The sequence below is a fragment of the Hipposideros armiger genome, unplaced genomic scaffold (assembly GCF_001890085.2).
Source record: "Hipposideros armiger isolate ML-2016 unplaced genomic scaffold, ASM189008v1 scaffold_663, whole genome shotgun sequence".
Classification (NCBI taxonomy): Eukaryota; Metazoa; Chordata; class Mammalia; order Chiroptera; family Hipposideridae; genus Hipposideros; species Hipposideros armiger.
The window spans coordinates 617,002-644,539 of NW_017732013.1; the positions used below are offsets into that span (position 1 = coordinate 617,002).

The 27,538-nt window shown below is 40.1% G+C and overlaps 1 protein-coding gene, 1 long non-coding RNA gene and 1 pseudogene across 3 annotated transcripts in view; 2 read left to right on the forward strand and 1 right to left on the reverse strand.

Annotated features, from left to right (window-relative positions):
- Window positions 1-499: 499 nt before the first annotated feature.
- Window positions 500-22,746, reverse strand: LOC109372763 (uncharacterized). Its single transcript, XR_002122091.1, has 3 exons — window positions 22,534-22,746; window positions 1,406-1,437; window positions 500-652 (listed from the first exon to the last, which is right to left on the reverse strand). It is a non-coding gene; the product is annotated as an uncharacterized LOC109372763 (long non-coding RNA).
- On the forward strand, window positions 8,491-9,797 carry LOC109372761 (40S ribosomal protein SA pseudogene; annotated as a pseudogene).
- Window positions 22,747-22,909: 163 nt separating the features above from the next.
- Window positions 22,910-27,538, forward strand: part of DSTN (destrin, actin depolymerizing factor) — a 33,728-nt gene continuing 29,099 nt past the window's right edge. The window contains exon 1 of one of the 2 annotated variants that reach the window (XM_019626209.1): window positions 22,910-23,001. Coding sequence is in view for 1 of the 2 variants with exons in the window: in XM_019626208.1 (XP_019481753.1) it covers window positions 23,351-23,353 (3 nt within the window). In the remaining variant the exon portion in view is untranslated. Of the gene's footprint in view, window positions 23,002-23,043; window positions 23,354-27,538 lie in introns of those variants that run through there. The other variant, XM_019626208.1, reaches the window with a different exon arrangement.

The window sequence follows — 27,538 nt, forward strand, 5'->3', positions numbered from 1 at the left end:
AAGCAGCCAATCATTGGAGCGTTACCACAATTACCACTGTGGGTGACTGTAGCTCACTGCCTCTAGAGATTCTAGGACACAGAGGAGGACACAGCACAGAGATATCCCACCCAAAGGTGAGGAAGCTGGGTGCTTACCCACCTACTCCTTGTGCATATTTGGTTGAGAGCTGCTCCTCAGGGTGTTAATACTCTAGGACATTGGACAGAAAATGGCAGGTAGTTCAATGTAAGCAGCTTTAGACATTAGAAATAAGTGACAAGCGTACAGGGCAGCAGCTGCAGAACCCTGCATCATTGTTTTCAGATCATTAAATGAGCTGAAGTTCCTCTATATATTTGTTTCAATGAGTCAACCCGCTAATGACAATAATGCAACAAAACAAAAACTGTTCTCATTGTATGCTAGTTTTAATGGAGGTACTAAGATAAGAAATAAATTATGTAACTTTAAAAAATGTGTATGTCAGTTCCCATCAAATCAACACAGCATTGGGAATAATACATGGCATCAAAACCCTAATTCTGCTTTGAGCCACTTACCTCTTCCTCTATATCTATCGCCTCAAGCTTCATGTGCTGTGAAACAGTCAAGACTTCATGAAACAGGAAAGCACCCCTCTTTTTCCTCAAAATCACCAAGATTTTAGCAGCTGAAATAACAGGCTTCCTCAGTAAAACTGAAACCACTCGTTTTTAGAACAAATAACATATTAAGACTTTCCCATGCACTCAGACAGATATTCAAATACTAAATGATAATGAACACCTATAAACTCCATTCTTAAACTGAGAAATGTATGTTACATAATCTTATCATTTGTGTCTTTTTCATGTGAAAAGAGGAAAGTCCGTATATGTGGCCAACATTTCTAAAATAAATACAGTCATTTGCCACATAATGACATTTCAGTTAACGATGGACTGTTTATACAAAGTGGTCCCATAAGATTATAATAAAGCTGAAAAATTCCTATTGTCTAGTTACATCATAGCCATCATATTGTCATAGCATAACACTTTACCCACCATGGTGGTGCTGGTGTAAATAAACCTGGTAGTCATATAAAAGTGTAGCATATACAATTATGTACAATACATACTACGTACTTGATAATATGAGGTCTGACAATTAAGTTCACGAACTTGTTGCAATGATGTTGCTAACCTTTTTTGATATCAGAGGAATTATTCATTATGAATTTGTACCAACTGGACAAACAGTTAACCAAGTTTACTATTTAGAATGCTAAAATGGCTGCTTGAAAAAGTTAGACGACCTGAACTTTTTGCCAACAATTCATGGCTGCTGCATCACGATAATGTACCAGCTCACATGGCACTGTCTGTGAGGGAGTTTTTAGCCAGTAAACAAATAACTGTATTGGAACACCCTCCCTACTCACCAGATCTGGCCCCCAATGACTTCTTTCTTTACCTGAAGATAAAGGGAATATTGAAAGGAAGACATTTTGATGACATTCAGGACATTAAGGGTAATACGACGACAGCTCTGATGGCCATTCCAGAAAAAGAGTTCCAAAATTGCTTTAAGGGTGGACTAGGTGCTGGCATCAGTGCATAGCTTCCCAAGGGGAGTACTTCTAAGGTGACCATAATGATATTCAGCAATGACGTATGTAGCACTTTTTCTAGGATGAATTTGCGAACTTAATTGTCCGGCCTTGTAATGTCTATGTTACTGGTTTATGTATTTACTATACTAGACTTTTAACCATTAGAGTGTACTTTTTCTTCTTATAAAAAAAAGTTTTTTGCAAAACAGTATGCTATGTTACGCTGGCAACAGTCACGCACATCTGATGTTTACTGTATTTCTTTTTTTTTTAAGATTTTATTGGGGAATTGGGGGAGGGAAAAGCACTGGGGAATTGGGGAAGGGGAACAGACAAATTGCTGTCTTTTTGTTCTTCATCCTAGTTGTGGAGGATGTGGCTCACTGGCCCATGCTGGTATTGTGATGATTGTGCTCTTTCCAGCTGAGGCAGATTGGTAGCCGACCATTGGATGGCCGCTCACGGCAGCTCATGGCAGCTAGCGCTGGCTGCCAGCCACTCACGCTGGCTGCTAGTCACTCATGGGAGCTTTATCACAGCCCACTGCAGACCCACTGCAGCCTAGCCGTCCCCTGCAACTCACAGCAGCCCAGCTCCAGGTCGAGCTGTTGTTCACCACCTTAGCTATAGAAGGTGCAGCATCAGTGGCCCATGTGGGATCCAAACCAGTGACCCTGCTGCTCAGAGCTCATGCTCCCAAGCCACCTCTTAACCAATGAGCCACTCGGCCAGCCCCCAAGCCAACTTTAACCAATGCACCACTCAGCCAGCCCTACTGTATTTAATTGCATCATTTTTTCCTGTGTTTGATTTAATCTTGTATTGTTTTATACAGTAATATGCTGTATAGGCTTGTGGCCTAGGAGTAAGTAATAGGCTACACCATAAAGCCTAGGTGTGAAGCAGGCTAGGTTTGTGTAAATGAACTCTATGATGTTCACACAATGACAAAAATCGCCTAACCATGCATTTCTTAAAACGTATACCCATTGTTCAGCAATGCATGACTGTAACTGCCTCAGAGAAAAAGATTGATAGATCTACTTACACAAAATACAAACTTTTTTGTGCTACCAAAAAAAAAAAAGAAAAGAAAAAGAATAAAAGAAAGTAAACCCTGAACAATGTTGAAGGGTAATAAAAAATCTGGAAAAAGTTTGCATATTAGATAAGAGATAAAGTACTATATAAAGAAAGATTACAAATCAATAAGAAAACAACAAACATTGAATAGAAAAGTAGACAAAGAACAAAAGCAGTTGAGAATTTAATGTTACAAAGTCTGACCATTTGCAATCCTTTCAAATGAAAATAAAAATAGCCATATATTAAGTGGCCCAAATTTCTAAAGCAAATAATTACTTTAGAGTTTGATATGAACTGTGAAAATTTAAAGAAGACGACACATGGTCAAAAAATATGAAAGGAGGGCCGGCCGAATGGCTCAGTTGGTTAAGAGCTCACTCAAGAGTTTGAGCTCTGTGCAACAGCGGTTCGATGCCCGGCCTGAGCTGAGCAGCCGCTGAGCTGCCAACAGGTGGCAGGATGGCTCAGCTAAAAAAAAAAATATATATATATATATATATATATATATATATATATTAAAGGATGTTCAACCTCACTATTCAAAATGCTGTGAATATGAAGTGAAAAGGTGGTACCTCCCAACAAATTGGTGAAAATGAAAAAGATCATAAATACCTACCCAATGCTGATGTGAGTCCAGACATCAGTACACTATTACTAGAAATATATATTGATGTAACATTTCTAGAAAGCAACTGACAATATGCTTCATATTTCTTTAAATATCTCATGAACTGTGTCCTAGCAATTCTACTTATAGGAATTTAGCCTAAGGAAACACTTGGACAAATATGTGAACCTTCCATATTCTCAATGGATGCTATATCAGTCAGGGCTTTTCAGAGAAACAAAATCAATACACACATATACATGTGGGGGTGAGGGTGGCTGGCAAATCTGAAATCTGCAGAGCAGGCTAGCAGTCTAACAATTTAGGTGAAAGTTTATATTGCAGCCTTAAGTTCAAAATTCATAGGGCAGTCCATCATTATGGCAATTCAGGTAGGATTTCTAACGTTACAATCTTGAGGTGAATTCCTTCTTCTCCAGGAAACTGTTTTTGCTGTTTAAGGCCTTCAGTTGATTGGATGAGGTCCACACAGATTATGGAGGATAATCTGCTTTACTTAAACTCAACTGATTTTAAATGTTAATGAGATCTACAAAATACTTTAATATCAACATCTAGACTAGTGTTTGACCAAGCACTGGGCACTATAGCCTAGCCAAGTTGACATATAAAATTAACTACCACAGATGGTCATGCCTGCTACTTCACAGAGAAAATAGAAATCATTAAAATGATCTTCTCTCACTTCCACCCACTGTGTTCTCAGTTCAACACCTCATCTCTCTTCCTGGGGGCCTCTCATCAACATTTGAGTCTATTGACCACATCCTCCTTCCTGAAGCACTCTCTTTTAGCTCCATGATTTCACTTGCTTCTGGGGTTTCTCCTATTTCTTACTCCTTTTCAGCCTCTTAAAGGGATCCTCTTCAATTTTACATCTTTGAATTACTGGGGTTTCTAGGGGATTCTGTTCCAAGTCTTCTTCTCTTTTCATCCTCAGAATAGTTCTTAACCTTTCTGGGCCATTGATTGCTATCACTTAGGATTGCATTCAGATGCACATAATAAGCACCAAAAAACTATAGTTTAACCAAATAAGATTTTTTTGTCTTATAACATGGAGTCTAGAGGTAGACAGTTCATAGCTGGTGGACTCATGGAACCCAGATTTCTTCACACTCTTCACAATGCTGTCCTTAGTATATGGTTTTTATGCCCCTGCTCACAAGATGGCTGCTGCTCTCTAGGCATCATGTCTACACCCACAGTATCTTCTCACCAACTTTTTGGAATCTGATTCATTTATTTATTCAACAAATATTAATTGTGAACCTACTATTTGTCAATACTCTTCTAAGCACTGGGAATACAGAAAAGAAAGGGGGGGGGGGAAATCCCTGTTCTTGTGGAGCTTATATTCAAATGAAGATAGAAAATAAATAATATAAACAAGTGAAAAATATACTATGCTATATGGTGATAAGTGCTATAGAGAAAAATAAAGCAGAGACGGGAACTAGAAGGATGTGTGTGGTAATATTAGACAGCCTCATTGAGGAGGTGATATCTGGGCAGAGAATTGAGGGAAGTGATGGGCAAGCTATTTAATAGATCCCCGAAGGAAGAACATTCTAAACACAGGGAAGAGTAAGTGTAATGGGCTATGCCTGGTTTGTTCAAGGAAGAGTACAAAGGCTGCTTTGGTGAGAGCAGAGAATGTAAAGATATAGTGGAGGGTGATGAGGTCACAAAGGGTAACAAGGAGGCTGATACTAGAGGGTTTCTATAAAATGCTTCATAATGATTTGGCTTTACTATGAGCATGAAGGGAAGCCATTGAGAGTTTTGACAAGTAACATAAACTGACTTACAATTTAATAGGATCACTTTGATGGCTCTGTTAAGAATAACAGAAGCAAAGAGACCAGTTAGGAGGCTATTGTAATAATCCAATATAGATGTGATGGTGACTTGGGCCAGGTGGTAGCAATGGAGGTGGTGAGAAGTGAGAGAATTCTGGATGTATTTTGAAAGATGAGTGAATAGTATCTGCTGATGGGGATGAACTATGAGAAAAAGAGTGAAGTCCAGGATATATCTGAAGATTTTGGCTTGAGTAACTGGAAGGATGAAATTGCCATTTACAACATGGGGGAAATTGTAGGTAATTGTAGGTAAAGCAGATTTAAGGGAGAATCTCAGGTGTTCTGTTTTAATTACGATAAGTTGAGATATCAATCAAACATTCAAGAGCAAATGTTGAATAGATAGTTGCCTCTGTAAGTTTGGAGCTTTGGGGAAAGGTTAAGGAAGGACACATAAATTCAGGAACAATAAGCAGAATGCTGATGTTTAAAGTCAAGAAACTGAATCAGAATAGCAAGGATGAGGGTAAACAGAAAAGAAAGGAACTGAATATGAGGGCCCTTTAGGGATTAGATTTCAGGAGATATAAGGAAGAACCAGAAAAAGGACACTAAAATGGAATAGACAGGCAGGTAGGTGGAAAATCAGGAGAGTGTGGGATTCTGAAAGCCAAGTAAGTCAAGTGTTTCAAGGAAAAGAGAAGATGTGATTCACTTTGTTGAGTGACACAAGGACTAAGAATTGACCATTGGACTTAGCAATATGAATTTCCCTAGTCACTTTGGTAAAGAGCAGTTTCAAGAAAGTGGTGGGAATGGAACTAAGAAGATGAAATGTTAAACTCAACAAGCAGAACTAACGCTTAGAAAATAAAGTCAATAGGGTAAACAAAAGAATTGCTCAAAAGAAGCATAATTACGTTAATCAACAACTTCTACAAATATTTAGTGTTTATCTTCTATGTACCAAGTGATAGTCTAGGGACTGGCAATGCAGCAACAAAGAAAACAAAGTCTTCTTTCATGGAGTGTATATTCTATTGGAGGCAAAGAGACAATAAACAACTAAACAAATAAATAAACAATGTCAGTTGCTTAAAGTGTTTTGGAAAAAAAATACAGATGGGAAAGGAGATAGATAGGGTAGGAGAGGGGGTGTATTTTAGAAAGATAGAGACTCAGGCACAGCGCCTATCTGGGTGGAGGGAGGGCTCAGCAAAGTAACAATGACTTCTGCCAGCACTTCTGTCTGAGAGAAAGCTGCCCTTCCAGCCCTTGCCCTCAAGACAGACAATTCAGTTCCTCCCCATCTGTTCCTAGCACCTTTTGAGCTGCTGACCCAGCACTGGAGCTCAGAGCAAGTGAGCCCATCAGCAAGCAAGTCTGTGCACATGCCCTTCAAGAGGAATGCCTGGACTCTAACAGCATTCTGTCTCAGTCAAAATCTCTGGGGCCGGCCGAGTGACTCAGTTGGCTAAGAGTGCGAGCTCTGAGCAACAGGGTGGCCAGTTCGATTCCCACATGGGCCAGTGAGCTGCGCCCAAGTTGAGCTACCGCTGAGCTGCCAACAGGTGGCAGGATGGCTCAGCTGGTAAGAGCATGTGCTCCTAACAACAAGATTTCTGGTTCAACTCCCACATGGGATGGTGAGCTATGCCCACCGGCCACTAAGAATGAACTTGGCACCTTGAGCTGAGCAGCTGTGAGCTGACAACGGACAGCCATATGGTGACTGGACTTGGAGCTGAGCTAGCTGCACCCTCCACACCTAAGATCAAAGGACAACAACTTGGCTGTTCCCCTTCCCCAATTCCCCAATAAAATCTTTAAAAAACAAACAAACAAAAACAACAAAACTCTGCTAGTTTTCACAGCCAAAAGTTATAGGGACTTCTCTCCCCAGCACTGCAACCCTGGGCTGGGGAGCCTGGTGTGGGGCTGAAACTCTGCTCCTCACGGGGACCTCTGCAGCCAAGACATCCCTCCTGATTCTTAACCACCACATGTGGATGTGGGGCTAGCCTGTTCTGCGTCTCCACCCCTCTTATCAGTCTCAACATGGCTTCTTCTGTATATCTTTAGTTATAGGACTTCTGTTCAGCTAGACTTCAGGTGATACTCAACGATGGCTGCTCTGTAGTTTAGTTGTAATTTTGAGGTGGTTGTGAGATGAGGCGAGCACAGCATTTACTACTCCACCATCTTGACTAAAAGCTGAATCCAGTTTAAGGTTTAACTTTAATTTAGAGTTGCGTTTCAGATCAGGTCTAATGACCTGCTTATCTCTCAGACTGACTATTAGAGATTTAAGGATTAAATAAGTCCCATCTTATACAAAGTTCAAGGAAAAGGCAAAGCAGGAAACATACCCAACTACCTCTACCTTAGGACCAAAACTGGCCCAGGATATCATAAACATAAAACCAAATAAAACATAGGCCTATCTCACTTGTGACATAGATGTAAAGATCCTAAATGGCTACTAAACCAAATCTAAAAGTGGGTCAAAAGTAGAACCTATCACAGAATGCAAAGATAGTTCAACTTAGAAAATTCATTAATAGAATTACTACATTAACAGATTAAAGAAGGGGGGAACTCCTATGCTCCTATGGTATCTCCAAAACATTTAATAAAACTGAACACCCACTACTGCTAAAAACTCTTAGCAAACTAGGACAATAAACTTCTTTAACTTGTTATTTGCCAAGAGCATAAAAAGACAAAGGGTGTAAAAAATGGTAGAATAATAGAAGCTTTCCACTAAAGTCAGGAACAAGGCAAGTAGACTTGCTATCACTGTAATTATACAGTATTATGCTTTCAAATCTAACCCATGCAATGGCAAGAATTAGAAGTTAGTTTTAAGAATTAGAAGCAAAGAAACAGAATTGTCATTATGGTATTTATGGCTTATATAATATTATTCCCAAAACACCTAAGAAAATTAAGTAGAAAAGTATTAGAATTAATGAGAATTCAGTAAGGGATTGCATGTAAGACTAGTATATAAAAATGAGTTGTTCACCTTTACCCCAGTAATAATTACAAAATATAAATAATGATAACCATAAAATACCTAAAAAGTAATCCAATTAAGTCACACATAGACTGTAAATGAAGAGAAGTATAAAGTTTTACTGAGCAATACAAAAGAAGACAAACAATTATAGAAATATGCCATGTTCCTAAGTAGGAAGAATAGTGTAAAGATATGCAGACTCCACAAATTGATAATTGAAAACAATGCAATCCCAATCAAAGGTCATCAGAACTTTTTATAGAACTTTACAAGCTGATTCTAAATTTCACATGGAAGAGAAAGTATATAAGAATAACTAAGGATATATTTTTAAAGAATAAAAAGGGCCTATCAAATATTTAAAATACAGAGTAATGAAAAAGGTAATTTCTGCATAACAATGAACAAATCAGTGGAAAAACTAGAGTAAGCAATAGATCCATGTGTGTCTATTTCCACATGGGAATGGAATATGTGGTAAAAATGATATTTCATATCAATGGGAAAAGGATAAACTAGTTAAACAAATACGTAGTTCTGGAAAAAGTGGATATACATTTGGAAATAGTAAAATTAGATACCTACAACATATAAAACTAATTCCAAATGAAATCTTGGTAATAGAGAAGGCCTTCTTTAAAAAAATTAAAAATGCAATAACCCCCAAAAAAGGATTGATAAATTTATCTTATTAAAACATCATTATTTTTTTCTGTGCTATCCAGACAGGGGCGCATATGGCATTGTTCTCAGTTCCCATAAGTTATGTTCACATAACTTAAAGGGACTCTGTTACAATGTCCAGAGCCCTTGATGTCCTGCAAATGAAAGAGGATGTCCACAAATTGCTTGCAGCAGGAACCCACTTAGGTGGCACCAACCTTGACTTCCAAATGGAACAGTGCATCTACAAAAGGAAAAGTGATGACATCTACATCACAAATCTGAAGAGAACGTGCGAGAAGTTTCTCTGGCAGCTCATGCCATTGTTGCCAATGAAAATCCAGATGATGTCAGTGTCATATCGTTCAGGAATACTTGCCAGCGAGCTGTGCAGAAGTTTGCTGCTGCCACTGCAGCCAATCCTATTGCTGGCCGCTTCACTCCTGGGACCTTCACTAACTAGATCCAGGCAGCCTTCCAGGAGCCGAGACTTCTGGTGATTACCGATGCCAGGGCTGACCACCAGCCTCTCACAGAGGCCTCTTACGAATATGTTAACCTGCCAACCATTGCTCTGTGTAACACAGACTCTCCTCTGCACTATGTGGACATTGCCTTCACTTGCAACAAGGGAGCTCACTCTGTGGGTCTGATGTGGTGGATGCTGGGCTGGGAAGTTCTGCGCATGCGTGGCCTCATCTCCCGCAAGCACCCGTGGGAAATCATGCCTGACCTCTACTTCTACAGAGATCCTGAAGAGATTAAAAAGGAAGAGCAGGCTGCTGTTGAAAAGGCTATTACCAAGGAAGAATTTCAGGGTGAATGGACTGCTCCAGCTCCCAAGTTCACTGCTGCTCAACCCAAGGTTGCAGACTTCTCTGAAGGTGTGCAGGTGACCTCTGTGCCTATTCAGGAGTTTCCTGCTGAAGACTGAAGAGCTCAGCCTGCCACTGAAGACTGGTCTGCAGCTTTATTGCTCAGGCCACTGAATGGCTAGGAACAACCACTGAGTAATCCTAAACTGTTCTTCCACATACTCTTATGCAAAATGGAAATAAGGCTGATGAAAAATAAAGTTTCTAAAATAAAATAAAGTGACATCATCATTTAATATGTTTAACATCATTAAAATATATGCTAAATAATACTATAAATAAAATTTTAAAATGAGAAACAACTAGGGGATATATTTTTTCACTTGAATAAAACATGTTCTGAATTAATAACCAGAGCCCAAAGAAACTACTAAAACCAGAGACAAACAAAAGAAAAATTCAGCAACACATGAATATGTATTTCACAGGAGGAAAAAGAAAACTCCATAAACATGTGAAAAGATGCTCCACATCACTAGTAATCACGACATTGCAAATTCAAGCAATGAGATACATTTTTCATCCATCAGATTGACAAAATCTACAAAAGTTGGTAAGGACGTGGAGATAGTACTCTTCCATACACTGTTAGTAAGGGGTTAAATAGATATAGCCTTTTGGAACAGCAAAGTCTTAACTTTCAAAAATTAAATGTGTATATATTATTCAACCCAGAAGTTCCACTTTTTAGTTATCTATACTAGATCTGTACTTACTCATGTGCACAAAGAGGCATGTACAAAGATGTTAACTGCATTCTTATTATCACTGGAAGCTACTTAAACATCTCTCAGTAAAGTAAATGATAAATAAACTCTTGTGTTTTCATACTATGCAACACTATGCAATAGAGTCAAGAATGGAATGGGTCTGTAAGTATGGCCATATAAAGATATCCAAGACATACCGCTGAGTAAAGAAAGCAAAGTGATAATGGAATATGATACTATTTTTTTTTAGTCACAGGAATACAAAACTATCTATTGGTCAATCAATTTGTGTGTGTGTGTGTGTGTTGTAAATATATAGAACAAACTCTGGAAGGACACATACCAAATCAATGATAGGGTTTAATTTTGGTAAGGGGCAAAGACTTGCAAGGGGTGTGAAGGTGAAGTTTTCTACATGGATTTTTAATAAGAAGATATTCCCAGGTAATGTGTGTAATTAAAATTTTTTAATCACTTTTTTATTATTGGATAAAAAGATGATGGGAAAATAGATTGGAAACTCTTATTTTCTTATACACTTTCAGGTTTTTTCAATAAATTTACATTTTTTAATAACCAGGGGAAAATGCAACAAAGGGATTTCCTTTCTGTAATCATTTTCAATGCTCTTTGGCTCAACAAGCAGAATGACCCAGGGCCCATCTGTGTCATGGCTTAGGGCCCAGGGGGTTCCCTCTCCCTTGGCAGCCAGTGAGGTATTCTTGCAGGAGCCATCAGCACAACTGCTGCCTCTGTGGCTGCCAGCATCACCTTGGCTACCTACAGAGACACTCCTGCCACAGCCTCTTGGGTGGAGAGAACTCCCTCCTCATCAGGTTGAAGTGCTTATTAATATAAGATGAGCAGAGAAGCAAAGAGAGGAAAAAATACAGAAGGCCAGACCTTCCAAAGAAATCCCATTTTCTCAGTACCACCCCCAGGCCCCATGGCACATTTCTCTGATTAATCTGCTCTGGTAGTTTCTCTCTCTGGAGAAACTTGAGATAAGTCTCCCGGTAGCTGGGTCAAAGGGCAGATGGATGCGGTGTCTTGTTGCACATCCCTTCCCACCTACACTGGTGTTCCAGACCATGCCAGGCACTTTGTTTCTCTCCTACTTATAGTGGATTCTCTACAAGAGCTTATAGGATGGCCTTAGCTGTTTCTCTGCTTTCCAACCTCCCCTACAACTGTTCTAGGTTCTTAGTTCCGGCGGCTAATTAAGTCTATCCCAACATGGCCTCCTCTTTCACCAGGGAAGTCCATATGCCCATGACTGGTTGTAGGAGGGTCATTGGAAAGACTTGGTTGACTTGAGGAAACACCTTTTCAGATTTGGTGCCTCTTCCTAGGTCCCTGGCTTGGGACACTCACCTGCTGAATAGTCCCTTTAGCCATTGAATTTGAAACACAGAATTGTGGCCTGTCTTCTTACTTTATTTCTTTAGTAATCTCCACCATGTATGTATCATGACACTAGACTGTAAAGTCCGTTGTGTCTGTGTTGGGATAGCCAATTCCAAAGAGTACTACTAGTAAGTAATGCTACTCTTAATAAACCTACAACAGTTATACAGAATAAACCAGCTGAAAAGCGATTCAAGCTACTCATTACTAGATTTTGGTAAGTTGTTACACTAGCATTTTTCCTGGCTATAAATATTAGTATATTTTCTTTAGAAAATCAGCTGATGAGACGTTAAGGCAATGCTTTGTTTCATAAGAAATAAAACTTCTACTCTGGAGGGGCCTAACATTATTTATGGCTCATTCTTCCTAAATTTTCTCTGAAACAAGTTGATATTCTGGATTCCTAACATCTCTCCAAAATGTCTTTTTTCTAGAGATGTGGAGGGATTTTTATTCAGGAAGGAAAATATTTTCCTTTTTTCTTCTTTCTGAAGGGAAAATATTTTCATCTTTGCCTTCATTAATTTTTATGGTTGATAATGTATTTTCATTATATTAGCCAAAAAGAGTCTGGACTAAACACAGCGTAACACCAAAGGCATTTGAAATGGCTTCCTGGCCAGGAAGATACTGCATCCATCTCAGGAAAGTTTCTGGCCTCAGGAAAAGCAAATGAAATCTTGGCTGGCCAAGAAGTGTACCTCTCAGAATCTAGGCAATGCTTTCTGCTCTTTTTTCTCTGAAAGCTTGGAAGTGGTTACAGTTTATTTGTTAAATACACGATTCTTATTTCTTGTAACCATAGAGTCTGGTTTAGTTCAGTGTTTCTTATGTCAGGCTACTGCTGAGCCAAAATTTATCATTTTAGAAATTTCCATGAGTCATAAAGTAAATCCACAACCCACTGTATCTTCTATGGGTGTTTCTTTCCTAGAGTTGTTTAACATAAAAGAAAAAAGGCTGAATCTGGAATCCTATACTCACTTTTATCAGACCACATTACTTTCTCCTACACGGAGGATCCTTCTCTATTTCAAAGCTATTCAAGTTGTGCTGCCTGAAGCACCTTTCCATTCCAACAGCCCAGATCCCGCCCCTCTCCAGGGGGCCAGGCCAGGACTGCAAAGAAAGGAAGCTATAGAGAGGTTTTTGGGAGGAAGTGACTCACTGGCTCAAGAGGTGGGAGGGAAGGTTTTCCACAGGAGCCAGAATATAAGTGAACAAGTGATTCCTTTCACTTCCTGAATGGAAAATCTTGTGAGGGCACCACCTCTTAATGACTGGACCTGAATTTGACCAAAAAAAAAAAAAAGATGTGAGATGTTTGCCTCTCACATGTAAAAGTGTGTGACATTAATGATATATATTTTTTTCCTTTGTGCCAATCAACTTCCTTTCCCCAGTTNGGAGCCAGAATATAAGTGAACAAGTGATTCCTTTCACTTCCTGAATGGAAAATCTTGTGAGGGCACCACCTCTTAATGACTGGACCTGAATTTGAAAAAAAAAAAAAAAAAAAAGCAAGATGTGAGATGTTTGCCTCTCACATGTAAAAGTGTGTGACATTAATGATATATATTTTTTTCCTTTGTGCCAATCAACTTCCTTTCCCCAGTTGTGGATAGCTGAGAGAACCCCATTAGTCTACAACCTTAACAGTTATAGCAACTGATTGATTTTGCTGTAAAAACAGGACCTGTGTGAAGAGTATAGTACAGGCATCACATTTTAGAGCTAAAGGGGTCAAACTCATCAACACCTTCAGTTTGCAGTTGAGGATGAGGCCCAGAGAGGTGTACCTTGCTGGAGGTCACACAGCCAGTCAAGATTAGAACTTGTGACAATAGTATCAAATACCTCATTGAATGACTAGTGATAGAAACATTGGAGTCTTAGTTATGAAAGCAAAAACAGTTATACCAAAAGGCACTCGAATTTCAAACCACAGCCATTGTCCCTTGGCTGTTTCTGGTGGTGATGTCCTTGATTTTGCTTTTAGTTCTTTCCTTGGGCAAAGCTGGGTTTCTTTCTTGAACCATCATTTGAAATCCCTCCCCCCAACCCCAGATTAAGAGAAAATTAGGAAGCAAGCTAGAACTGCTCCCCAAAGGAAAAAGAAAAAAAAAAATTTCACACATGTATATCTGTCTAGGTATCGTGGTCCATGGAGTCTAAAATTTTGGTATCAACATTTGTTCTTTTCTTCCAAACATCAGTCTCTGAGTGAGCATTCTAACTATCTTTTCTGTATTCATCATCACCAACCTAAGTGAGAAATCATGTCGGTAACATATACACACTTCCTCTTCAGATGCCTCACTCACTAAGATCCAGTCACATTTTCCTGGTATGATCTACCCACCAGTTAGGAGCTTAAGAATTCCCTGGGGAACCTGGGCTGAGTTTATCTTAGAGTTGATCTGTGTTTCACTCATGATCTCTTTGTGGCAGGCCCATGATTTATTCATCTTTGTAGTCCTGTTAGCTAACATGGCCACAGCTGGCACACAGTAGGAGCCCATTAAACATCTGTCAAATCTAACTGAAAATATTTCAAAGTGGCATCTCATTGTGAATGTAAACAAGATCCTTGTTTTTTCTCCAAACACAAACTTTTATTTTTTAACACTTACCTCATTTTCATATTTGAAACTCAGGTGGTAATAATAAATGATGGGGTGATGCAAAAAAACATCCTTTAAAAGGGCCAGGCTGCACAGACTCCTGCTTGGTTAGTATGAGATTGAACCATAAGAAATTCCTGCTCTTGAAGGTCAAAAATAGTTAAATATTATCCATTTCCTATGTTCAACTTAATATAATTGATCATGTAGATGTAGTATAACTGTAAATACATCACTTATACTGAGGCTACAATTCTTTTTTTTTTTTTTTATTAATCCACCCTGATCTCTTTGCCATGGACTACACTGTCCTACATGATTTGATTACGAGTTACCTTTCAGCCTCAATTGTGTTCACCTACCCTGACTCTCCAGGCTCTATTTGTATGTCTTCCTCTGTTCTTGAGCACACCCAACTCATTCCCTCTGCCGAGGATGCTCCGCACTTCTATCTTCACACAGCTAGGTCCTTCTTGGCATTTAAGTCTCAGCTTAAGTTTTACCTCTTTGGAGAAGACTTCTCTGAGCACCAGTTTAAATGTGCTCTCCTCACCCCCAGTTACCCTCTATCACATCACCCAGTTTTACTGTCAATAAAGCACCTATTACTACCCAGTAATTTTTTATTTAGTTGTTTATTATCTGCCTGTAGCTGAGTGGAGTTTGAGCTTCAGGACATCAGGAGCCTTTTTGTACCTTATTCATGCTCTGAACAGAGTTGGCACATTGTAGACAAAACATAAATGTTGAATTAATGAATTCAGCAATTAATTTTAAAAATGAAGCATAACTAAAGTTGCAACTATTATTTCTTCAAACATTTACTTCCCTCAGTTTACTAATTTTACAATCCTGAAATTTCGTTATACAGATACTGGCCTTTATCCCACTATCCTCCATACCTCTTAAATTTTTCTCCTATTCTTTGCATCTCTTTATCCTTTCTTGATACCTTCTGAGAGTTAATTCCTTGACCTCATCTTGCAACTGACATTCTCATTTTTCAGATATATCCAGTCTGTTTTCCAGGCCATCCACTGCATCTTTTAGTTCAAGAATAATATTGTATATTCCTAATGTCTCCAATGCTTTCATAACTGCTTTTCTTGCCCTGGTTCCCTAATATCTTTCCTTACTTCTCTGAGAATATTTACTATGCTCACTTTACTTTCTTGTCCTACTTCTTCTTCTGCTTGAGTTTCTTCAGCTGGCTATATTTCTTTCATAATGCTTAGATCCCTCCTATGTTTCATTATCTTTACCTATGGACTCATACATATAGCTTTAGGATTTTCATCTATTTGGGCTTGTATGGAATACCTGGGGGAGGGAGTGAGAACTAGTGTTACTCCTGGAGAGTTTGGTCGAGGAGAGATAGCTGGAGATGCATCATGCTGACAAACCTCTAATGTTGCAATCTGCATTCAACTCCCTACACCCCAACCTGGAGGCCCTTCTAGATGACTTCCCAGTACCCCAACTCCTCTGTTCCAGGATATTATTATTTAGTCCTCAGGGGACAGGGGAGGTGAAACGGGGTGAGGTAAAGTTCCAGGCTTGGGCAGCCCACTTTCCTAGTTAGTATCATCTCCCCACATCCCAACAGGGCTCCAGAAGTGCCTTGACATTACCTGGTAGCCTCAGGGATGGGCACTTTGCTGGTTCTCAGGTTTTCTTGCCCTACAGTAGTCATAGGACAGACATTGGTCTGCAAAGAATAATGGAATAGGAGTGGGGAAAATAGGTCTCAACCAGACAGTTTGCCACTATCAGCCTGTTATTGTTTATGACATGCCTTTGTTCTCCTCCATTTGCCATTTTCCTCCTGTCCTTACCCACCATGAAAAATAGTGCTATTTTCCCTAAAATTACATCTTTAACAGAACTCATCTTATTTTTGTTAGAATTTGCTGCAAAATTTCTATTCACTTCATTACTACTCTTCATGATTGTGTAACTTGTGATCAACTCAACCTTTGGGCTTCTTTACATTCTAAAGAGTTTGAAGTAATTTATTCTATCATTATATCTAACACTTGATTCCTTTATTTGTCCCTTTCTGAATCTTTTGTGCCCCTTTTTTCTTTCTCCAGAATTACAGCAACCCGATCAGAACTGTGGAGAGAATGTACCATGCTTCTGAAAAATGGGAAAACAAAATGGACAGATCCTCAAGATATACTATGGAATGAGTGAATAAAAACAAGTTGCAGTCCTATATACATTGTGGAGACCATTTGTATGTTTTAAATGCTCTATATTATAAGGGTCTGGAAGGCTTCATGCAAAACTCATAGCTACTCTGATCCTGGAGTGTGAATTGTAGGGAAGGAACAGTTTCCACCTTGAGTTTCCTTTTTAGAATATTTCCCCAAACCTAGTTTAATGGATGGGCATTAGGGTAGTCAATGAGTTCCCTGAAATTGTAGGCTAAAATTTGTGAGTGGTAGCAAATGTCGACTTTTCTAGAGAGAAAATTTCTTATTACATTTTCTTATTACAATTTTAATAAGAATTACCTGAAAATCATAGTTGTTTGATTTTTAATGTTATAAAATAGTGGTATATGACTTTTACTCTATCATCAGGACTAATAAAGAAATCAATAGTGTTACTATGTGGTACTGCATCATCCTCATGAATACACTTAAATGTAGTTAGCCCTTTCCTAAAATAGATGCTTAGGCCCTAGGGGTTGCTACAGCTTCCATTTGCTTTGTTTTGTATAATCCCTTTCTGTGGAGGTAAGGAAGTAACAAGAGATATTACAGCTCTCTTATTCAATATTACCCATGATTGTCAGTGCCCTGATACTAAAGGTAACGGGTTGGGAGCAGATTGTTTATCCTGCTTAGCTTCCAAGGAACATCCCTCCACCTTATCTCATCTGTAGAATAATATCTACCGATGGCAGCCCCCAATAGTTATCTCCCAATGTCCATTTCTCCCTCTTCCTCATTATTAAAATAACCCAAATTTCTTAGTTGAGCATGCTTGTGCTCAGAGAACAGACCATATAACCCAGGCTCCCTTGCAGCCATACGACTAAGTTCTGGTCAATGAGATAAAAGTGGAAGCCCAGGGCAGGCCGAGTGGCGCGTTAGTTAAGAGCTGGCTTGGGACACCAGAGGGCCCCGGTTCGGATCCCACATATGAGGGCCAGTGACACTGCCCTCTACAGCTAAGATGCTGAACAACAGCTCAACCTGGAGCTGGGCTGCCGTGAGGCGATGGCGACAGTGTAGGCTGCAGCTCCTGCTGCAGTAGGTTGCCATGGGCTACCGTGTGTAGCCAGCAGCCAGCATGAGCGGCCGTCCAGAAGCCGGTGACTGATCTGCCTCGCCAGGGAAGAGCGCAATGATGGTGCCAACTTGGGCCAGTGAAGCAACGTCCTCCACAACTAGACTGAATAACAAAAGGACAGCAACTTGTTTGTTCCCCTTCCCCCAATTCCCCAATTAAAAAAAAAAAAAGTGGAAGCCCAGTCTGGTATTTCTGGGGTGTTTCATAAAAAGGAAAGGGTGTACTTGCACTTTCTAGTTCACATGTAAGAAGCTTAGAAGTTACCACTCAGTCCTAAAGACAAGTAAAAAGCTGAACAGGCAACTCTTGGATTTGTAAGTGAGGGGAGGACAGAGGACAAACCACTGCTCCCAAAACCGGAGACAGGCTGGCAAATACAGGAAGTGTGGCTTACTAGAGGAGAGACTCATAAGTAGAAACCACTGTAGGAACCAGTGGTGGGTAGGAAACCCTAAACTGCAACTAACAAATTGCTGGAGATTTGGCTGGATAAGTCTGAGAGTTAAAAACTCTAGGGAGACTCAGTCATAGGAAGGCCGCCACACTTCTGTGAGTTTTACCTCTGGAAGTTCTACCAGGTTCCCACAGTAAATGCTAGAGAAAAATCCTCTGGCTTCTGGCAAGGGGGAGGGGCAAAGGAACCATTTTGAGATATGCTAGAGCTCTGTGTTCTTAATTAGGCCTGCCCTTGGGAGAAACTAGTTACCAGAGCCTAACCTGCTGGGCTATTATCAGTGCCTAACCTCACTGGAAAGGGAAATGTCCAACTCCAGCCCACTCTAGCCATCCTGTCCCAGCTACACGAAAAAAAAAAAAAAAACTGAAAAACACTTGTGAAGTTCACAGTCCAGAGGCACAGGCTCACTAAAAGACTGAGCCCTAATCATAGGACTACAGAAAGCTTCCCCTCCCCCACATCTCACCACCACATCACTAAAGTCCTTTTTACTGCAGTTCCTTTTACCCAATACATCATGTCCAGCTATCAAGAAAATATTATGAGGCATAATAGAAGGTAAAAATCACAGAAATAAAGAATGCCTTTGATGTGCTATTAGTAGACTGAACACAGCTAAAGGAAACATCTTTAAGTTAAAGTATCTATCAATAGAATCCTCAAAACCAAAAAGCGGGGAAAACAAAGACTGAAAAAAAAAAAATCGAACAGAATAACCAAGGACTGTAGGACAACTGCAAAAGGTATAACATATGTGTAATGGGAATACCAGAATGAAAGAGAAAGGAACAGAAGAAATACTTGAAACAATAGTGACTAAGAATTTCCCAAAATTATTGTCAGACACCAAAACACAGGGGAAAAAACCCCAAAAAACCAACAAACAAACCCAACCGATCAACCAACCAAATAGACAAACCAAAAAACAAAAACAATACTACACCTAGCCAAAAACAACAATAACAACAAAAACCACCTTACCTATAGAGGACCAAAGATAATAATTACATTTGACTTTTCCTCAGAAACCTCAAGCAAGAGGGTGGAATGAAATATTTAAACTGTTGAGAGAAAAAAAACACCAACCTCAAATTATGTACCCTGCAAAATTATCGTTCAAAAGTGAAGAATAAGGACTTTCTCTGATAAAAATTGAGAAAATTTGTTGCCAGTATACTTACTTTGCAAGAAATGTTAAAAAAAAAGTTTTTAGAGAGACGGAAAATAATATATCTCAGAACTCAGCTCTACAAAAAGACAGGAAGAACATTGAAGAAATAAGTGGAGGTAAAATAAAAACTTTTTCTTATTCTTAATTGATTTAATAGATAAGTTTATTTAAATAATAATGGCAACAATGTACTAAACTATCAATACATATGTTTATGTGTACGAGTATATCTTATGTGTGTGTATATATGCTTATGTATGCTTATATATGCATATAAGTGAAATGAATAACAGCAATGATACAAGGGACAGGAAGAAGGAATTAGTATTATAGTATTTTGTTATCATACTCACAGTACCCTTGAAGTGATATAGTGTTATTTGAAAGTGGACTTGGATTACCTGTAAAGATATATTGCAAACTCTGGGAAACCACTAAAAAAATGTAGGAAAATAAGTATGATGTATATGCTAAGAAAGGACAGAAAATGGAATGATATAAAATGCTCAATTAAAACCTCAAAAGACAGAAAAAGACTGGATAACAAAAATAGGAACAAAGAACAAGGGCAACAAATAGAAAAGAGTAATTAATATTGTAGATATAAGTCTAACTACATAATAACTTTGAATGTCAATGATCTAAATGCACCAATTAAAAGACAAGAGACTCAGAGTGAATAAAAAAACATAACCCAACTATATGTTGTGTACATGAAACCCATATTAAATATAAAGCCACATATAGATTAAAAGTAAATGGATGGAGACAAAATACCATGCTAACACTAATCAAAAGAAAGCAGGAGTAGCTATATTAACTTCAGACAGAGCAGACTTCAAAGTAAGGAAAGTTATCAGGGGCAAAGAAAGGCATTGCATAATGATAAAGGGGTCAATTCTCCAAGACACAATTCTTAAAGTGTATGCGCCTAATAACAGTGTCAAACTACGTGAGGCAAAAACTAATAGAACTGCATGGAGAAACAGATAAATTCACTATCATGGTTGGAGACTTTAACACCACTCTATCAGAAATGGGCAAATCCTGCACATAGAAAGTCAAGAAAATCAGAAAGCAACTACAGGATACCACACACCCAGCTTAAAACCATTACACAAAACACCAACAAAAGCAAAACACATGCATAAGGTTAGTTTCTCTGTAAGGCCATAGACCAAAATGATAGCAGTGGTTACCTCTGAGGAGGGAACTGAGACTATGGGAATGGAGAGTAGGAGGGCTCACAGGGCTTTATTGTATTGCTTGAATCTTTTATATGAGAATATATTCATGTTTTATTTATATTATTAAAAGGGTAGTGGATAGGGAACAGGTGAATTTGTGAGGAGGCACAGGAGAAACTAAAAAATTTTTCTGTGCTGTATACTGACAGGGTTAGATCACCTTGCAAAAAACCCTTTTCCAATCTATTAACACACATCTCTCTTCAAGCTCCTCATTAATATGTAATTCATTCTTCCCTGTTACTCATATTAATCGTTTTAAATTAAAAGACCTATATGTTCATAGGTTATTAAGTATGCAATGACATTAAGTATGCTTTCTAAATGAGGAATGGAATAACCCATCTCATATTTAAGGAGAGACATTATGTTAAAACTTTTTCTCTCTGTGGGATGAAGAAGAATGAAAAGATCCAGCAAACTTACGTGTAAATGCAGAGGTTAAAGTTCAATGGGACCTTAAGAAAAATGGAGGCTCATCTTCAGTTATAGTGAACTGATATAGAACTGCCTGATGAATATCTTCAGATATTGGTTTACTTGCTGAACAAACATGTATTAAACACCTACTATGTATCAGGGGCTATTGTAGTCCATATATAAGATGCATGCTAAATACCCCTTGTACTCAAGAAACTCATTAGTCTAATCTGGTCGTGGTGGTAACATATATAAACAAACAATTACAGAGCTATACTAACAGTAGGGAAAAACCATAAGATCTTGTTACTCAGAGTTAAACACCAGCAGCATTTGGATCACCTGGGGGCATCTGAGACCCCAGCTCTAAACCCCTGAATCTATATTTTAACAAGATCTTCAGGTGATCTGGATGTTTATCAAGATTTGAGAAGTTATGAACTGTGGGATTACAGAAGGCACACTATTATTGGTCCTTAGAGGTCTTTAGGCTTGAGGGTTATAGGAACATTCCAGGCTGAGAAAGGAACAGACCCATTATTATGGCAGTTGAAAAGAGTAAGAGTTCTGTAAGAAAATTAGGCACTTTGGAAAATGTGGGAGACAGCACAGAAAAGGTAGACTGAAACCAGAGGCAAAAAGGCGAGACTGACTTCCTTAGAATTCTGGAAGAAGCCATCAGAAAGTTTTCAGCGGCAACGTGACAGGATCAGATTGTTATGTTTGGGCATAACTCTGGTGGCAGGGAGGAGAATGAAATGCAGAAGAGAGGCTGGAGCAGGCAGAATGTGTCCTTTAATGAGAAGGAATCCATTTTGGACTAGAACGGAAGTCTAGAGGATTTAGAGGTGGAGGCAGGCATTGAGTCCCACGCAGACAGAGAAACAAAGGGTTCCAGCTGCAGATGGACACAGGAGGGTTCTTTCTTCTGGAAGTTAGTGCCCAATCAGCAGCATTAAGATCATCTGGGAATTGTTGGAAATGCAAATTCTCTAGTCTTACCCCAGATATATTGTGTCTAAAACTTTGGGGGGTGGGCACACAAATCTAACTTCAAACAAGTTCTCTTTAAGAACCACTGCTCTAGCCTGCCAAAAATCTTGTAGCAGGTTGTAAAGGCTTGCAGCTGCCACAACCTGCTCCCTTTCTTAAAAAGAAACAACAAAAATGACAAGAGAAATGACTTTCTAGGTTGAATGGTCATAACAAAAGCCACATACAGCCTAGATTTTAGATAGTGCCCAGAAAAAAGCAAAATACACACTGACCATCATGTCCAAAAGCCCCACAAAAGCAACCCTCAGGAAAGACATTGGGATTCCTTCAGGCCCTCTGAAAATTGTGTTTCTGATGCAACCGACCATTAAAAAAAAAAATCCCAAATTTAAAACCCAGAAAAACGGAGCAGCGGGGTTGGCGCCATCATCCTAAAACAAGTCAGGCCATTTCCCAGCCACACCCCTCCGGACCGCCAGGCCTACTTCCCTCGGCAGTTCCCAAAGATAAATAAATCACTCCTTGTTTTTTCCAGACCTGAAATTAGCGGTGACTCACAGAGCACTCTAAACGGCCACTGTCGCCTCGGGAAGGAGGAAAAATGTGCAGATTTTTCCCCTTAGGCAAAGGCCTGACGTGCCGGGCTGGGCCAATCAGGGGAGGATGGCGGGAATCGCACCAAAGTAGGTAAAATATGCGGGCTGCATCCCCTCGGCCGCAGCCCGCGCCTCTGCAACCGCGCTCCCTCCTCGCGTCACCCCTCTGCGGCCCCGCCCACCGTCTCTTTCCCTCCCTCCTCCCTCCTCTTCCCAGGCCCTGCCCCCAGCGGCAGCGCACACCTGGCCAGGTGGCTACTTCCATGTAAGGGCAACGGCTTCGCAGTGGGTGGGGCGCCGGCGGCCCCGCCCGAGGGGGAAGTGAGCAGGGCCACCCGCCCCGCATCATCCTGTGCCCGCTCCTCGACTGCCGGAGCCACAGCACGCTCCGCCTCCTCCTCCCTCTCAGGTGAGGGAGGACCCACTCCCACCCTCATTGTATCCGAGCTGGTGAGAGGGACCCGGTCCCCCAGTGTCCAGAAGGTGGGAAAGACGCCCCCGTCCCTCCCGGAGTCCGGAGGGCCTCCGGGGCGGGGCGTTACTAGGCCAAAGGTTGCATAGCAACGGAGGGCCGCGCGTGACGTGCGCCGCGGTGTTTGGGCCCGAGGCGCGCGCCCGCCCGCCCGTTCCCTCGTAGGCTCGCGCCCCGCGTCGCCTCCTGGTTCGGTCGTCTGGTCCCGCTTCTGTGAGGCGGACACTCAGCAGACTCGGTGCCTGCCGGCTCCCTCCCCCGCGTCCCTGCTGTTGCCGCGGCGAAGATGGTGAGTGGGAGCGAGCAAGAGGGGTGAGCTTACGCGGCGGGGCTCTAGGGCGCCGCAGGGGTCGGGTTGAGAGGCTAGTGCCGCCACCCGGCCCCTGAGAGCCCCAGGCCCCGTTGCAGTCTCCCGGCGGGATAGAGTCTAGGGCGTCTGCGGCCCGCAGACCCTCTGGGCCCCCGCGTCCCGGGGCGGCTCCCCGGCCGCCTCGTTGGTCCAAGCGGCTGCGAGGCCGCCACCCCGGAGCGTCGCCTCCGCGGTTTCTCTCGCCCAGGCCTTGGTACCACCAGCCGAGGTCGAGCCCCCGCGACCCCCGCGGTGAAATCGGTAGGCGTGGAGTCCGCCAACCCTGGTAGGGGACATCGGAATCCGGAGCGGGCCTTGTTGGGGCACGTTTCCCCAAAGCCTGGCACACAGGCGGCCAGTGACTCGTGCCAGTTTCAGCCCGTGAGGTCTGTTCATCTCGATAAGGAAAATAAGGCCTTTATTGAACAACCCTAGAGGGCAGAATGATCACTACTAGCATGACCCTGGCATGATTAAGAACGGGTGGCCTTGCAGCCTCTTTGTTTGTCGTATCTGACAATCAGCTTCCAGTAGCCCTCTCGTCGGGCTTGTCAAGCTTGGCAGTGCCTTTTTTAACCCTCGCCTGACTGATCCCTCCATGTATGGTTAGAAATTTTCTTTTGCTTATAAACAGTTTGGCTCTGCCAGAGCTTAGCATGCAAGGTGTGCGCATGATGCTGGGATGATAAAAAAAAAAATGAAAAAGGTTTTTAAAAGTCCGTTAAATTATCCGAGTCTTTAAAAAGTAAACAGATGCTCACTATATACTAGATGAGGGACACTGCCTAATTTACGTATTTTTCCCTCTACACTGTAATTCCAGTTTGCTGTAAAACACTCTTGTTAACCAGGACGATCAAGTAGAACATTTTGTCATTTTCTTTAGTCTGCACACGCTGTTACCATTTTTGGTCAATGATTTGCAGGCAAAGGCTTACCAGACTGCTAGAAATATTACACTGTTATTTCATCTGTCTGCCTGGAAGCAGTTGGTACCAGCTTATGTGCATACAAAATGTTTTCACTGAATAACAATTTTGATTTTCACAATGTATTGTAACTTTCATGACTATGCAGACTGGCTCATTAATGGAAGAAAAAGAGATTAATCAGTAGTTTCTTGATGCGTGAGGATCTGTAATAAGAATTTGATATTGTTCAGTTTTTAGTTCTTTGATTTAATGTTGTAAGCTACAAAAAGGGTCAGCATTTTAATACTCTTCAACCTCTTTAAGATTTAAATGTGTATAATACTTTATACTAAAAGACTTTTAATCTAAAGGTTTTGAGTTCTCATAAATTTAAGACCATCCACTCTGAGGAAAGTGCTTTGGAGCTTGCTTTAGCGTCTTCTGATTTGACATTCTATTTTTTTTGAGTTGTTAGACTGCAAACTTTTTTTTTCTGTTTGAAAATAGTTCCAAGCATTTTAACTTTAGTTAAAGAGTAGGAAGACTTTTATTTACTGGTACTTGGAGGAGGAAGAGAAATAAAAATTAATCAAGATGGGCGGTTCCAAATACATTACAGACTTGTTGGTCTTAGGGAGGTCAAGAAAACCTTATAAGCTAGTCTTGTTTGGATGCTTGTAAAGAAAGTTCAGGATATAGACTGACCATTTTGAAGATTACTCTTGTATTTAGCCTGATGAGCATAGAGAATTTCCCTTCAGTCCGGCAATTAGAGAATATTGTGAAGATGGAAAGTTCCTTTATTATCCAAGACTTTACCATTTTACCTCTGTTTTTGAAATTGTTTAGATTGTGGGTTAGATGCTTGGTTCAAGTTTTTTTATTTTTTCGGTTAAATTTTAACTGCTGATGGGTTTTGTGCTACATTAACAAAATCACTTCCTGGTACTCACCAAGTCTTCTAGAAGCACTTTGGAATAAAGCAATTTGAAACCAACTCAAAAAGATCACGTTGGACACTTTAAGATGAGATTTCATGTTTTCAAAGTCTCACTTTACAATGCCAATAAAAGATTGGGGGGGGGGGAGCCTACCCTCCACAGAAACCACATCTGCACGTACTCCAAAGAAAACTTTGGTGTAGTGTACTGGGTATGGCAGCTGCCTCATAGAAAAATTGTTTACCAGTGCACCACCAAGTTCCTAAGGTTATCTGCTCAATGATTCTTCTTTTGGGTATGGATTGAGACATAAGTTACCTAGCTCCTCTTGTAACAAATAGTACGAATATGTGCATTTGCAGTATAGCTATATGGCCCCCTGGGAAGTAGGATTGTAGTGTTGCCCCTGAAACAGAGTAAAGGTCTACATGTTAATCTTACCCTTAACCTTACCCTAATCAGAACTCTGCTTTAACAAACTGAACTAATTGGCTCAGGCTGAATTACAAATGTATTCTAACACTTGATGATTAGCAAAAACACACTTTTAGTTATAACAACCTAATAGAATAGATTGGGCATGTATTTTATGTGTCTGTTTAACATCAGAAAACAGACTGTAAATGATTGACTTGTGACCTTTTCTGATTCCTCATCAAGTTTTAAAATAATTTAAAAATCAATATAGAAACATTTTAAGCAGAAAAGTACACAGAATAACAGTTCCTTGTACAAAAAAAAGGTTAACATTTTGCCATATTTCAGGTTTTTTTGTTACCATTACAGCTAAGTATGCATCTTCTTCCTATCCCATTCCTTTCCCTCCCCGTAGATAACCACGCACTCCTGTGTCAAAGACATAATGTACCAGCCAATTAAGGAAATGATTTTTTTCAAGGCTATTGCATTTGGAGGACATCAATTAATGAGGAACGTCTCAAAAAAAAAAAAAAGGACGGGGACCTGGGGCAGGTAAACCAGGGAGTCTTCAGGAAGCACGGGGATGGGTTTTACCTTGCAATGAGCAGGGCAGAATCCTTTTGTTACCTGTTCTCCAGAACACAAAATTATGGGGGTGCATTTCTTAACCGTCACTGCTTTCCAGGAGCACAGGGCTCAGGTGAAATTCAACATAGTCACCTGAAATTAATATATTTTGTTCTTATGATGATTTCCATACTTTTAGCTCTACATATATGCATCTACAGTAATATATACTATATTGCTTTGATGTGTTTTTAAATTTTATATAAATGCTATATTTTGTGTATTCTTTTGCAACTTAAAAATATTAAACTTGGTAAGTTTTTTGGTGGGGGGTGATTTTTAGCTTTAGCTGTGACTCTGTTCCTTATTTTAGCTGCCAAATACTTTCCATTTTATGACTATATAAGTTTATCCATTCTGCTATTGATGGACGTTTGCCCAACTTTTTGCCCTTTTATCTTTTTGTCAACTTAAACTGTTTTGCAATAGATTGTTTCCATTTTTATATATTACTATATATTACTTCTTTAGCCCCAGTGAGTGTCTTCTTGGTGTATATCTACAATAGAAGTCAAAGCCCTGGTTTGGAGGCCATGCATATGAATTTTTTATTCCACTAGTGGTGGTTCTAGTTTGCATTCATCTCATCATCTATACTTAGGAGCCTGTTTCTCCATTACTTTTCACCACTTGGTATTATGAGACTTAAAACCTTTGCCGTCTGATAGGTGTGAAATGGTATGTGAAATGGTTTCTTATTCGTTCAAATTTGCGTTTCTCTGATTAGTGGTAGTTGAGTATCTTTTCATGTTTATTGCATTAGCTTTTGTTTTTACATGCATGTGCATCTGGTGAACATGACATTGTGTAAATACTCATCATGTCTTCATCTAAGCTTATCTGTGGAACCATCAAGTAAATCCACCCTTAAGAGAAAATCACTACAAATGTGATTGTCAATGCCAGAACCTCATACTGAGGACTAATATTCCTCTCCTCTCTGGCACCTAGTTTTTTTGCAGGCTCTCAGCTTGCTAAGTAACGAAAGTTCAATACTCTTCTCTTAATTCTAGACAGCTGCCATTGTCAGGCCCTGGTAGTGATAGATTGCAGTATGACCCAGGATAGAGTTCCATTTTTGTCAAGGGCCATGGAGATTAATAGCCTCTGCTTTATACTTACCCCTTTCTTTCTTTACCTTGACAGTTCATCTAGCCAAAATGTTAAAAACAAACACAGGAGATATATGGGAAACTCTGTACTTTTTGCTCAATTTTGCTGTAAAA